This window comes from Muntiacus reevesi, chromosome 4 (assembly GCF_963930625.1).
Source record: "Muntiacus reevesi chromosome 4, mMunRee1.1, whole genome shotgun sequence".
Lineage (NCBI taxonomy): Eukaryota > Metazoa > Chordata > Mammalia > Artiodactyla > Cervidae > Muntiacus > Muntiacus reevesi.
This window is the reverse complement of record NC_089252.1, coordinates 147,196,180-147,208,882: the sequence shown is the minus strand read 5'-3', so window position 1 is coordinate 147,208,882 and position 12,703 is coordinate 147,196,180. Positions and strand designations below refer to the sequence as shown.

Below are 12,703 nucleotides of genomic sequence, written 5' to 3'. Positions count from 1 at the left end.
CAGGTAGGTTTTTTAATTTAAATTTTGGCCAAAGCAGCTATATTATGTACTAGCCCACAGTAGATCTTAGCCTCTAAATGGTAAAACAATTTAATATAGCATCTCAAGTTGAGATTGAGATTCCTTACCTCGAACAAGTTGAGTGCACTTTACCACATGTGTATGTGGGTGATCGATTGTTAGTTCAAAGCCTAAAAAAAAGTAGCTGGTTAAAAAGCTAGATACTCAGAATATTTTATACTGCTTTTATCTGAGTCATCATTGAAGGATTCTCTCATTTTCTGGTCCCAAAACTGCCTATTGAGAGGCTGAGAGTCACATAAAGTATGCAGCACACTCTTAAGATTATCTTCAAAGGCACCACTCAGATAATAAAGTTAACGCCGTCTCAAGATCCCTGAGCTATCAATAACATCTGAATACAAAGCGTGTTCTTAGGGACAACAGAATATATGATTGGAAAAGAAGCAGTTACATAATGATTATCTCCAGAAGCTTAACCGTTAGAAAACATTTTTAAAACCTATTCCTCTCTTACCTCAGTCTTCTTCCTTTTCATCATCTCAATCATCATTAAGTACTGATCTTTATCTAACTCTAAATGATCTTAACCAAAATGTAGTATATCTATAAAAATTTTTGAAGAAGTTTCTTTTTGTGTATGTAAATAAAATTACCTAGTACGAGTAAAGAAATTCTAGGGAATTCCCTGGCGGTCCAGTGGTTAGGACTCCACACTTGCACTGCCAAGAGCCTGGGTTCAATCCCTGTCAGGGAACTAAGATCCCACAAGCTATGTGCAGCACGCCAAAAAATAAAAATAAAGTCTGAGGCAAACTGATTAAAAAAAAGAAGAAAATTCTATTGCAAAATTTACTTGATGCAAATTATTCTACAAGCACAACTGATTCTTATAAGTTAGATTTTACAGGTTTCCACATTAAAATATTAATAAAAATGTACCCCACCAGAAAAATATCATTGTCCCCTAAAGTATGGTTACCTTGAAGATAACTAATTTAAAGTAAAAATTAGCAGAAACTAATTTCAGAGACAAATTTTGAAGAATTAATTGTGTGTATAGGTATACATGCAAAAAATACAGGCTGATCAGCAACTTTCCAACATGACTCATGAAATACTCTCCTAGCTAAAGAGAAAAATGATAGCCCAAAAGAACAATTCAATTTAGCTTGAATTCTTCCATTTCCACTCTACTGTTTTGAACACTGATTACCAATTTTAAAAACAAATACTGTTATCTAAATATAAGGACAGACTATAAAAACTCCTGGAAGGAAAAAAGCTATTTAGATAGTTTCTGCCATTATTTACCAGAAAGTTAAAAACTGCCAAATCTTAGCAAGCAAATCATGAATCCTAGAATAAAAACAAGCAGAAAAACTCTGCTAATGGCTATCTCAAAGATCGGTGGTGCCTTCAGTCTCTCTGTGGCAGGGTTAAGCAATCTCTACAATGTGCAAAAACCTTCCCAAGAAATTCTCTTCCTGTTTCCTATTTTGCAAATTAGAAAAACATTATATTGCATACATATTTCTTTAATGTTTTAAAGGAAAATAAACTTACCTAAAGTCTGCAGAATTATGCTTTCTAGTATCACCAGATCTTGAACTTGCTGCAGGTAAGCCTGCAGGTGTGAGAAGACACATAAATTATTCCCCAAAAACACACAGGATATAACAAAGTGTAGACAGTTCTATCATTAACAATCTCCAAAGGAAACCAAAGCCACAAAAGGCAAGGGTGCAGTTATGAGGGAAAGCAGGAACTGAAATTAATCCTTATCCCTAACAGATTCTCCTTTAAAAAAAGAAACAGATAAATAAGTGGTACAGCAAACAATGTCACTTTATTTATAAATGGCTACAGAATAAACACCAGATATCTGGTTCATTTTCAGACTGACATTTTAGATTATAATGTTCATATGATACAGATTAAAAATTTTAAAATTAAAATATTAACATACCTTTTTTTAATATCCTCAAAACACACTGCTCAGCCTTCCCACAGTACTGTACGCACTCTCAAACATTTGATTCCTGTTAAACTTTCCTTTTAGTGTAATGCTAGATCTTTAAAATACACAGAGGAGTTCACAAGAAAATGGAACAAACAAAATTCCTTCAGATTTGTACAGCCATTACCGTGGCCACTATCCATACACGGCCATCAACCACCTGATACGTGCTATGAACGTAGAATACACAGTGAATTTTAAAGACTTAGTTAAAAAATAATAATGTTAAAAAACACTTCATTAATAGTGTTTTTAAACTAACTATATGCTGAAATGACTATATTTTGGGGTTAAACAAAATGCTATATAAAATATGTTAAATTAATTTTAAATTTAAAAAAAATTTAAAATAAAAGCTTAATGAAAAGCCTAATTTTAATTACATATGTGACTTCCCTCCAGAGGAATCGGGTGGAGAGGGAGGTGGGATGGGAGACCGGGATGGGGAATTCATGTAGCTCTATGGCTGATTCATATCAATGTATGACAAAACCCACTGAAAAATAAAAAAATAAATTAAAAAAAAAAAAAAAAATATGTGACTTCCCTTATATTTTTATTGGACAGCACTGGTCTAGAGCTCTAGGAGAAATGAAGCTTGAGCCAAGAGTTAAGAGACTTATGTTGCTGCTAACTTTCCACTGAACTTTATGATCTTGAATGAGTCCAATAAGGATGTAAACTATGGTAGCTCTCCTTTCCACATAATGAAGAAAGTATCTTCTCTGAGTCACCTCATAAGACAGACTCAGGTGAGAAGTCATATAAATATACTTTAAAGAAAAAAAGTTGGGATTTTACTTTTCATTTCATTAAAATTTTATTATTTGGTCAACTCTACAGACCAATGGCAGTCAGTAGTCTCTAACATAAATAAAAGTTCAGACCAACAACTTTTCAACAAAACTACTCTGGTATAGCCCAGAGAGAAAATGAAGTCAAGACACTGCTATTCTAAACACTTCTCTCATATAACTAGGAGTTGTGATTCCACAATTCCACTTATTACGTACATCCACTGTAAAAGACTAATAATGTGGTACAGAAATCTGTAATTTTTCTTCAAACTCATCGCTCCCCAATCACTGAATTCTAAAGCCAGGAGTTTCCCTTCTTCATAAGGTCAAGGAAAGATGGAAGGAGGCGTGGCGGGGGAAGCTGTATGTAGACACAAAGGATAAAGGGGTAGAAGAATCTATATCTGAATTATAATCAACAGTATTCTCCTAGCAGAAGAAGGGGAGATGAGCTTTGACTTTTACTTTAAATGATTCTTCAGTGTTTGAGTTCTTCTGTAAGAAATGAGCATACTTGAATTTCTTAAAAAGTTAAACACATAAGTGACAGGATCCGTTTTTTTTTTAATTCATTAACAAAAATAATGTTCTTCAGAGAAATATTTCCAGTAAAAAGCTGGAAATTATTTGAGAGATAATACATATGTATGTATATGATGAAATTCTATATCAATATTTAAAGAAAGTAGAGAATTGATGTGGAAATATTTGACATACAGTGAGTGAAAAAAGTAGGTATAAAATATATACATGTACAGCTACTTATAGAAAAGCAGTTGGAAATACTGGTTCATTTATATATCTGTGGTACAGATTACACCTAGTTAATATATTTTCTTCTTTTTCTGCATTTTCCAATTTTACCAGAAAAAATATAATTAACTTTAGCCATAAAATTTCTATGATGTTTTAAGGAAAAAAAAAAACACTAAAAGTTCCTTTAACAGTCCACATTGAGATTTCCGTAAATCAAAGTTGCAAAACTAAGTTATGATCAAAATAAATTAAGAAAAACAGATGTATGCAATTAATCAACCCCCTACCTCACTCCTGGTATCAGGAAGTGATTCCTGTGGATGGAGACAAGTGTGTGCTACCTTGATGACGTGTTCCAATTTTTTTGGCTGCTCCTCTACTTTGGCTGCTAAAAATAAGGCTGCTGGAGCCACAGACTAGATGAAGAGAAAATAAATCACTTTTATTATTTATTTCTAGAGCAAGGTAGTTCTAAAAAAGAACTAAGTTTTACACCAACTTCTTTGCTTACCTCAATTTTCATCACCTCTTGTTATGCTTTCCCTTCTATTTAAAATATCCTCTCCTCTCCTATCCATTAACCCAAGCCCACTTCCTAAATCAATCCTTCAATGAACTCTCATTAAAAGCTTCATTCAAGTAGCCACTAGAAGTAGACAGCTTTCTATTTAAAATGAGATTAAGTTTTATCAAAGCACTCTATATACTTTTTTTTTTTAAGGATTGTTAGGGAAATTAAAATAGAGGTAATCTTGTTCTGGAGAAGGAAATGGCAACCCACTCCAATATTCATGCCTGGGAAATCCCATGGACAGAGGAGCCTGGTGGGCTCAGTCAGACACGACTTGACGGTTTAACCACCACCACCAGTCTTGTTCAGACCTCAGAAGTAGGGCAGCAGGCCTCTGACCCGACTTCTGACCTGGCCCGGACTCTGCCTGGACTACATGTCTGCCTGGCAGGCACACCAACGTGTACTAGCAAGTCAAGAGGCACTTTAGAGAAGAAAGGGAGTGGGACTTGAAATCTCTAAGCCCCTAAGGGCCTGGCCAGCCCAGTCCCACCTCCAGGATCCAAGAAGTCTTATGACTAACAAGATGAAATAAACAGCACTGTAAAGTTAAAGTAAAACCAGAGCTGCTTTTTTGCTAGCAAACTGATGAAGATATCAGTTTGCAGCATAGGACTATAATAAGCAGGAGCCCCCAAAACTGCAATCTGAAGTCTCACCCGTGGGGTAGATGTACCACCCTGATCTTTTCCAACTGGGCCTCCAGATTGCTGTTCACTTCTCATGGCTGTTCAAGTCTGGATGTAGGTTGTCAGCCCAATTTGGTGTTGTATACACTGTAACACTTCTATTTCTTTTAATGACTGTATATTGAAATTAAGTCAAGTAATCTTCTACAAAAAAATGAAATTGTTTATTTGTGTGTTAACGAGTGGTTTCTTTTGTTAATGAATCCTTCGAACCTAAAACGAAAGTAAAACTTTTGGCATAACATAAATCGGCACTGTGAGCAGGATTCGTGAAGCAAAATGCCACTCTTTAAGAAGACATTAAGATTAATGAAGTCTTTATTTCCAGATGGGAAGATCTGCCTTACTTCTTGTTAGCTACTGAGTGGGACATATCCACTGGACTGTGTGAGAATTGGGACCCAAAATTAAAGAGGGCTGAACCTTTAAAAGTTATTGAATGTTTGCGGCTCTTGCCAACTGAGAAAGAACAAAAATGTACTGTGGTGGATCAGAGATGCTGGATCCTCTCTGCCTACCGTAAGGTTCAAGAAGCCAAATTAAAACTGGTTGAAAAGAAGTCAAAACTGGAGAAAGAATTATGCGACCTGCAAGGTGACTGTCCACGTTACAATGTCAAAACTACATTTTAGCTGACCAAGTGTCCACTTTCCAGTTGGTAGCTGAAAAAGCTGCTGTAAAGACTGTACAAGCTAAATATCAAAAGGAGCACGGTAAGGTTAGCAAAAAGAAGTTCATTCTCAGGAGATGACAGGGGGAAAAGAAAGGAGACCAAGGGACATTTTAAATCTCCAACAGAAACTGAAACCGCTGCCTGCCTGGATATAGGTGTATGTCTCAGTATTTGTCTTTGTCCTTGGATAACATTGCTAAAGTTAACTTGTAAATGAGCTCTATTTAACTGGCTTAAAAGTAAGTGCTTTACAAATTAAAGCTAAATATCTAGAAAACTGGCCAAGATAAATTTTAGGACCACATAATCTGGGAAATGTTTGGTACCAAGACGACATCTGCTACTGAAGATGGTTTAAGTCTGTTGAGTTAATCAGTATAGACATGTCTTAGAGTCATCATATAATAATCAGTAGAATACTTTCACTGTGCCTAAGCTTAATATAAGCTACATAAAATCTTGCTGTTTCCTTTACAAATTTGTCAGCAAGTAAAGTAACTCAATGTGAAGAAATTTTTAAGGAAAGAAAATGTAAATGAGATAAGAGCTTTTAAATTAAACTTTATTAAGAACAATTATGCTTTAGGAAAGTCTCCTTAACATAATAGGGCTTCGCTGGTGATTCAATGGTAAAGAATCCACCTACCAAAGCAGGAGACGCGAATTCGACCTTTGGTCTGGAAGATCCCACTTGCCACAGAGCAACTAAGCCTGTGCACCACAGCTATTGAGCTTGTGCTCTAGAGTCGGAATGGCAACTACTGAGCGCTAGCACTGCAACTACGGAAGCCAGCAGACTCTAGAGCCCTTGCTTCACAACAAGAGAAGCCCACCACCATGAGAAGCCTGTAAACCACAAATAGAGTAGCCCCCACTCGCCACAACTAGATAAAGCCCACACAGCAATGAAAACTCAGCACAGCCAATAAATAAATAAATAAAATTATTAAATAAAGTCTTTTGTCATTATAGTTATGGCTTTATTCTGATGCCTTTGTAAAAACAATTAAAAGACGCTTGCTCCTTGGAAGAATAGCTATGATAAACCTAGATAGTGTATTAAAAAGCAGAGACATCATTTTGCCAACAGAGGTCTGTATGGTCAAAGCTATGGTTTTTCCATAGTAGGTCAGGAGGTGCTCATGATAAAGAATGCAGGAGACTGCCCACAATGCAGGAGACCTGGGTTTGATCCCTGGGTCAGGAAGATCCCCTGGAGATGGGAATGGCAACGCACTCCAGTGTTCTTGCCTGGAGAATGCCATGAACAGAGGAGCCTGGTGGGCTACAGCCCATGGGGTTGCAGAGTTGGACACAACTGAGTGACTAACACACACACACCATGGTTTTTCCAGTAGTCATATGCGGATGTGAGAGTTGGACCATAAAGAAGGCTGAGCGTCAAAGAACTGATGCTTTCAAACTGGTGTTGAAGATAACTCTTCGGAGTCCTTTGGACAACAACATCAAACCAGTCAATCCTAAAGGAAATCAACCCTGAATATTCACTGGAAGGACTGATGCTGAAGCTGAAACTCCAGTACTTTGGTCACTTGATGCAAAGAGCCAACTCACTGTAAAAGACCCTGATGCTGGGAAAGACTGACGGCAAGAGGAGAAGGATGAGATAGAGGATGAAGTGGTTGGATGGCATCACTGACTCAGTGGACATAAGTTTGAGCAAACTCAGGGAGATAGTTAAGGACAGGGAAGTCTGGCGTGCTGCAGTTCATGGGGTGGCAGAGAGTCAGACATGACTTAGCGACTGAATAACAACTTTGTAAAAATATCACCTCTTCAACATTTACAGAAATCTTGAAGATTAATTAACTATTAATAGATAAACAAATTTTGTTACTAACAGTAAGCTGGTATCAGACTGGAACTTGGTTTTCTCTGTTAAGAGAACAGCTTTCTTGCGATGTGGCTTTTGATAACAAGACTATGTGAATTTCTTTGCCTTTAAGTGATTTATATTTGTTTTTAAAATCTTTTGCAACTTTGGTAAAGTAAATAAATATTATTTCACAATGACCTACGAAGAATGTGGCACACACAGATAAGCTCATTTTGTTCCTACAAAAAATTAATCCTTCATTGTCAGACTTTTGCTATCCTGATGTTCTTAGAATATGGCAACTGTCTACTTCTAAATCAAGGAATTTAAAATGGGTAAACAAAGACTATAAATCAAACAGTCAGGGCACAGGGAAATCCAAGATGGCTGCTTGACTTTTCCCAGCTCCCAGATAAACCTCATTTTTTGTTTAATGGGACTAACCATTAACCCTGGCTAGAGGGCTAATGCCTTCACAAAAAATTGTTCACTTAATAGTAAATTCTAGTTTTGTTAACTGAGATCTATGTTGACCAAGACCCACTTCCCAGATAGTTCCTTGCTATTATATTTTATTGCTAAGACGTTTAACTGAATTATTCTAAAGCTTATCTCAGTAATCTATCTTTGGATGGAGAGCAGATACCCTGTGACATAAAATAACCTGTATCAATCAATGAACTATATGCCAACTGGAGCTTATGGAAAAAACAAAACAGAGCCCTTGGGTTTCTAGAACAGGAAATTTCCAGAGGCCAGAAAGAGTTATAGTAAGAATAGTCAATTTGCTGAATTATACGCAGTATGTCAGGCTCTAAAACAACAAATTTAACAGAATGTCATACTTACACAGATTCTTGGTCAGTAGCCAACAAACAGACTGGCCATTTGGCTTCCCCTAAGCATAAAGAATAACTGGCAAATTCACTCCAAAAAGCTATGGGGAAAGGAATTATGGTCTTACATTTGGGAAACTGTTCAAAACTACTACTCTATTAGTCTTTCATGTAGATGCTCTCAGTGTCCCAAATTCTAGGAAACAATAGTGTAACTCTATTAGAGATGAACAAACCCAAATTCAAGCAGCAGAAGTTGATCCAGACTCCAGCAACTTAAAATGTTCGACTTCATGCGCACACCAAAAATGTGGCCATTTGGGAGAAACAACAACATACAGGTGGGCTCAGGATCGAGGTATTTCTTTAACTATAGATCTCATTAAATTTGTTACTTTACAACGTCCAATTTGCCAACAATTAAGCATAGAAGCTTGCCACAACCAGTAAAGGACAAGTGGCACATGGCAAGCTGCCTGGGCAAATACAGCAAACTGATTATATTGGTCCATTAATTTGGGAAGAAGGATGCCAATGTACTGCTGTGGACACCTATTCTGGATATTTAGTGGTCATTCCCTTGGGGAAAGCCAATCGGAATACTACTACTAAAACACTAGAGATAATCAATCTATATTATAGTGTTCCACTTCAAATTCAGAGTGACAATGGGTCACATTTTAAAGTAAGTTAATACAAGAGTTTGTCCAAGAACAAAATGTACAATGGATTTTTCTGATTTTATTATCCTCAAGATGCTGGCTTGACTGAAAGAATGAATGATCTGCTTAAATAGCAATTAATTAAACTTGGAGAGGGTTCTTATAAAAACCGAAGGACTGATTTAAATACTGCCCTCAATATTTTAAATAATAGACCGATAGGATAATTAGAAACTCCTTTGATGAGGATGACTATTCTAAACTTACAGATTCATAAAAGAGAATGAATGGATGGATCCTGAGACAGCTAGAATTGGAAATCAGCCCAGGAGCACTAGCTCCTTTCTGAGCTACTCCTGAGGCCCCAAGACTGGATTTGTCACCTACATCTGAACACAGACTTACTGAAGGATTGATATGTGCTATTTCAACTGGTATTGCAATTAAAATGTCTCCCAGACACTTTGAATTAATCCAAGAATGCTTCAGTTTAGCATTAAAAGGGATTTGTGTCCATGGGGGAATTACAGACCTAGACTACCAAGGAGAAATTTCAGTAATTTTACTAAATGAGGAAAAGGATGATCTACTTATTAATAAACATAATCAAATTGTCAACTGCTGATTCTTCCATTTGTAACTGGCAAAGTACAAAACAGAGAACCTCCCACCTTACTAATGGTCAGAGGTGATAGAGGGTTTGGGTTCACAAATGAAATACACGCTATTGAAGCTAAAGTCTGGGTGAAGCAGCCTAACTGTCCTCCCATACCTGCTGCTATTATGACTGCACAGGGGAAGGATATCATCATATAATCTCCAGACAGGAAAAATGGAAATATGTGCCATTAACACGCTGTTATTCTCAAGACTCTTCTTGGAGCCTTACTGTACTGTGGATTGTTATTCATACCTCAACTCCTATCTGCTACAGTTAAGAAAAGAACATGAAGAAAGAAGTTGGGGCATCTTCAGATGGAGAAATAGGAGCCAGACCCAAATTCAGGATAACTTCAAATGCCTTGCAAACAAGGCCTGTTCTTTCTTAACTTTGACTTTCTATGGACAAAATTTATCTGTCTGCTAGATTACACCAATTTCATGTGTTACTTATTGTATCTGGGGGAGAGTATTAGTTGTGGCATTTTACTGGGAATTGTTTGGACTTTAACAATTGCACCACTTACTGATAGGCTGTGATAAAGCTACCAAGAGACTGCTAAGTGGATCAACATCTCACATTTGGGAACCCTACTTATTACAGAACTTCATCAAGTATTGTGAATGGACTATCTTCCCTAAATCCTATGTTTTTTGAAATAGCCCCTCAACGTGTATGTATTGTAACCAGTAATGTAGAAACTAACTTTTACATATCAGTTAGGAACCCCTTTTTGCAGATGCCTAACACATATTGATTATTTATATTGGAAGGGGACCACCCATTACTTTTCCTCCATGAGAATTTACATATTGTGGACTCGAATCCTATTCCCTACTCTCTCTGTTTCCAGTATTAGCTTCCCCTTAGAACCTTTATGAAAGATTCTGCAAGGAATCAGAGTTACAAAATTTAATAGATAAACATAATCATATCCTAATAGAGCATTTTGTTGTTACTACTCTAACTGCCAATAACTTAATAGATGTAGTTGATGTACAAAAACAGACTTCTCATTCATGGTGGGTCTTTTTCTTTACTAAATCCCCTCCTGCTCAAAGATTCTTTTCTGCACTGCTTAACCCATTACATATTTCTTTGATCACTTTATTTCTATTGACTATCTGGAACTGTTATTTGACTTATAGAATTAAAGAGACTGTTCATGTTACTCTGCCTTATTCCAATGCTCTTCAGCCTAAACAATTCTGAGGTCAAGTTGTATGGATGAGTCTTGTTCAGGCTTCAGAAATAGGGCAGCAGGCCTCTGACTGACTTCAGACCTTGCCCAGACACAGCCTGGACTACATACCTGCCTACAAGCACATTCACTGTTATCATCAGATCAATCACTTTATAGAGAAGAAAGGGAGTAGGACTTGAAACCCCTAAGCCCCGGAGGGCCTGGCTTCCCACCCCCTCTGCCCCTCCTCCCCATCTAAGAAGTCTTAAGACTCAGGAAGATAAAACTAACAGCATTGTAAAATTAAAGTAAAACTAGAGCTGCATCTTTTTGAAGTAATCTTTTAAAATTATTTTTATTATCAGTCACCAAAAACTATGCAGAGATGATATTTACAATGTTACATTCTCACAAGAGCTGCTTTTTTGCACACAAACTGATGTTGATATCAGTTTGTGGCCTGAGATTACAAACAGGAGACCCCAAAGTTGCTATTTGAAGTCTCACCTGTGGGATAGACGTACCACCCAGGATCCTTCCAATTGGGACTCCAGATTGCTGTTAACAAGGGACTGGCCAGTGCTGTTCAAATCTGGATATAGGCTGTCTGACCAATTCTGTTACTTCTCTCTACTGTTTTTGTGGGTTTTTTTTTTTTTTAATGACTGTATATTAAGTCAAATAACCTTCTATAAAAAAACTGAAATTGTTTATTTGTGGTAATGAGTGGTTTCTTTTGTTAACAAATCCTTCAAACCTAAAATGAAAGTAAAACTTTCGGCAAAACAAGGAGTAAATTGAAATGTCCAGAATAAGCAAGTTCTTAGAGACTCAAGTAGACTAGTGGTTGCCAGGGGCTGGGAAAAGAGAAATGGAAATGACTGCTAAAGTATGAGGGGTTTCTTTCTAGGGTGATGTAAATGTTCTGAAATTAGATCATGGTGATGGTTGCTGACTCTGAATATACCAAGAACCAGTGAATCGTACATCAAAAGAAGGAATTCTATCATATGAGAATTATCTCAATTATACTTGTATATGGAGAAGAGCACAAAAGTTTAGTGCTCTCACTGCTGGGACCCCAGGTTCAATCCCTGTTTGGGGAACTAAGATCCCACATGCCATGCTGTGAGGCAAAAAAAAACACATCAAGCCAAAAAACTCAGATGCTAAAGAAAAATCAGAATAGGACATAAACATAGTCTGGTGATTTGGTAAATCTCAGGAAGCAGAACTTCTCTAGAATCTTAACAAGAATGTGTCAGTGAATCAAACACGTCTATGGCATGAACTAGACAGAATTTACCAGAAGTCAAAGAAAACAATAAATAATTTTATAGAAGTGAAATATTTATTGAGTAGAACTGATAAGCATTCTAATATTTATTTGTATTACTCTGTGAAACGATTTCTCTCCACAAATTCAATTCAGAACAATCCTCTTCCTTTATATCCGTTGCAGTTGTATATGGAGCTTGCTACAAATATTCTACTAGACCTCAAAACAAAGAAAAACCAGAGGAAAATGGGCGTGAACAAAGATGTGAGAAATTAGGGCATCAAGCACATTTTGAACAGAACATTGAGTAGTAAAGTATATAAATAAAAGGATATACATCACAAAAGATTTTTAAGAAGAGAATGACATTAAACATTTTTTTCTTGGGGAAAAAAATGTAGAGTTTAAGAAGTAATTAGAAAGATTAATCCAGTGGTAGATGGGACTAAAAGGAAGAAAGGATAGATATATTGTTACTTTTTTTAAGAGAAAATTTTACTAATACAAGCACTAGGAAACAAAGTTTAGAATAGGCACTAGCAGTAGAAACAAAGTAAAAAAGAGAAGCAGTTTTCACCTTGGGAAAACAAATAGGTTTTCAGTTAAAAAAAAAAAAAAAAAATATATATATATATATATATATATATGTAATTGCATGAAGAAAAAAAAAATTCTAGTGGAAATATGTGCCAAAAGGTTAACAGGGTTATATCTGAAG

The 12,703-nt window shown here is 36.4% G+C and overlaps 1 protein-coding gene across 5 annotated transcripts in view; it reads right to left on the bottom strand.

Annotated features, from left to right (window-relative positions):
- Window positions 1-12,703, bottom strand: part of CCNT1 (cyclin T1) — a 39,911-nt gene that overhangs the window by 17,673 nt on the left and 9,535 nt on the right. For 2 of the 5 annotated variants that reach the window (XM_065934520.1, XM_065934523.1), the window contains exons 3-5: window positions 3,882-4,010; window positions 1,588-1,648; window positions 129-191 (exon numbers count right to left, since the gene is read on the bottom strand). In XM_065934520.1, coding sequence (XP_065790592.1) covers window positions 129-191; window positions 1,588-1,648; window positions 3,882-4,010 — 253 coding nt within the window. Of the gene's footprint in view, window positions 1-128; window positions 192-1,587; window positions 1,649-1,990; window positions 2,465-3,881; window positions 4,011-4,824; window positions 4,999-12,703 lie in introns of those variants that run through there. The other 3 variants (XM_065934522.1, XM_065934524.1, XM_065934521.1) reach the window with 3 other exon arrangements.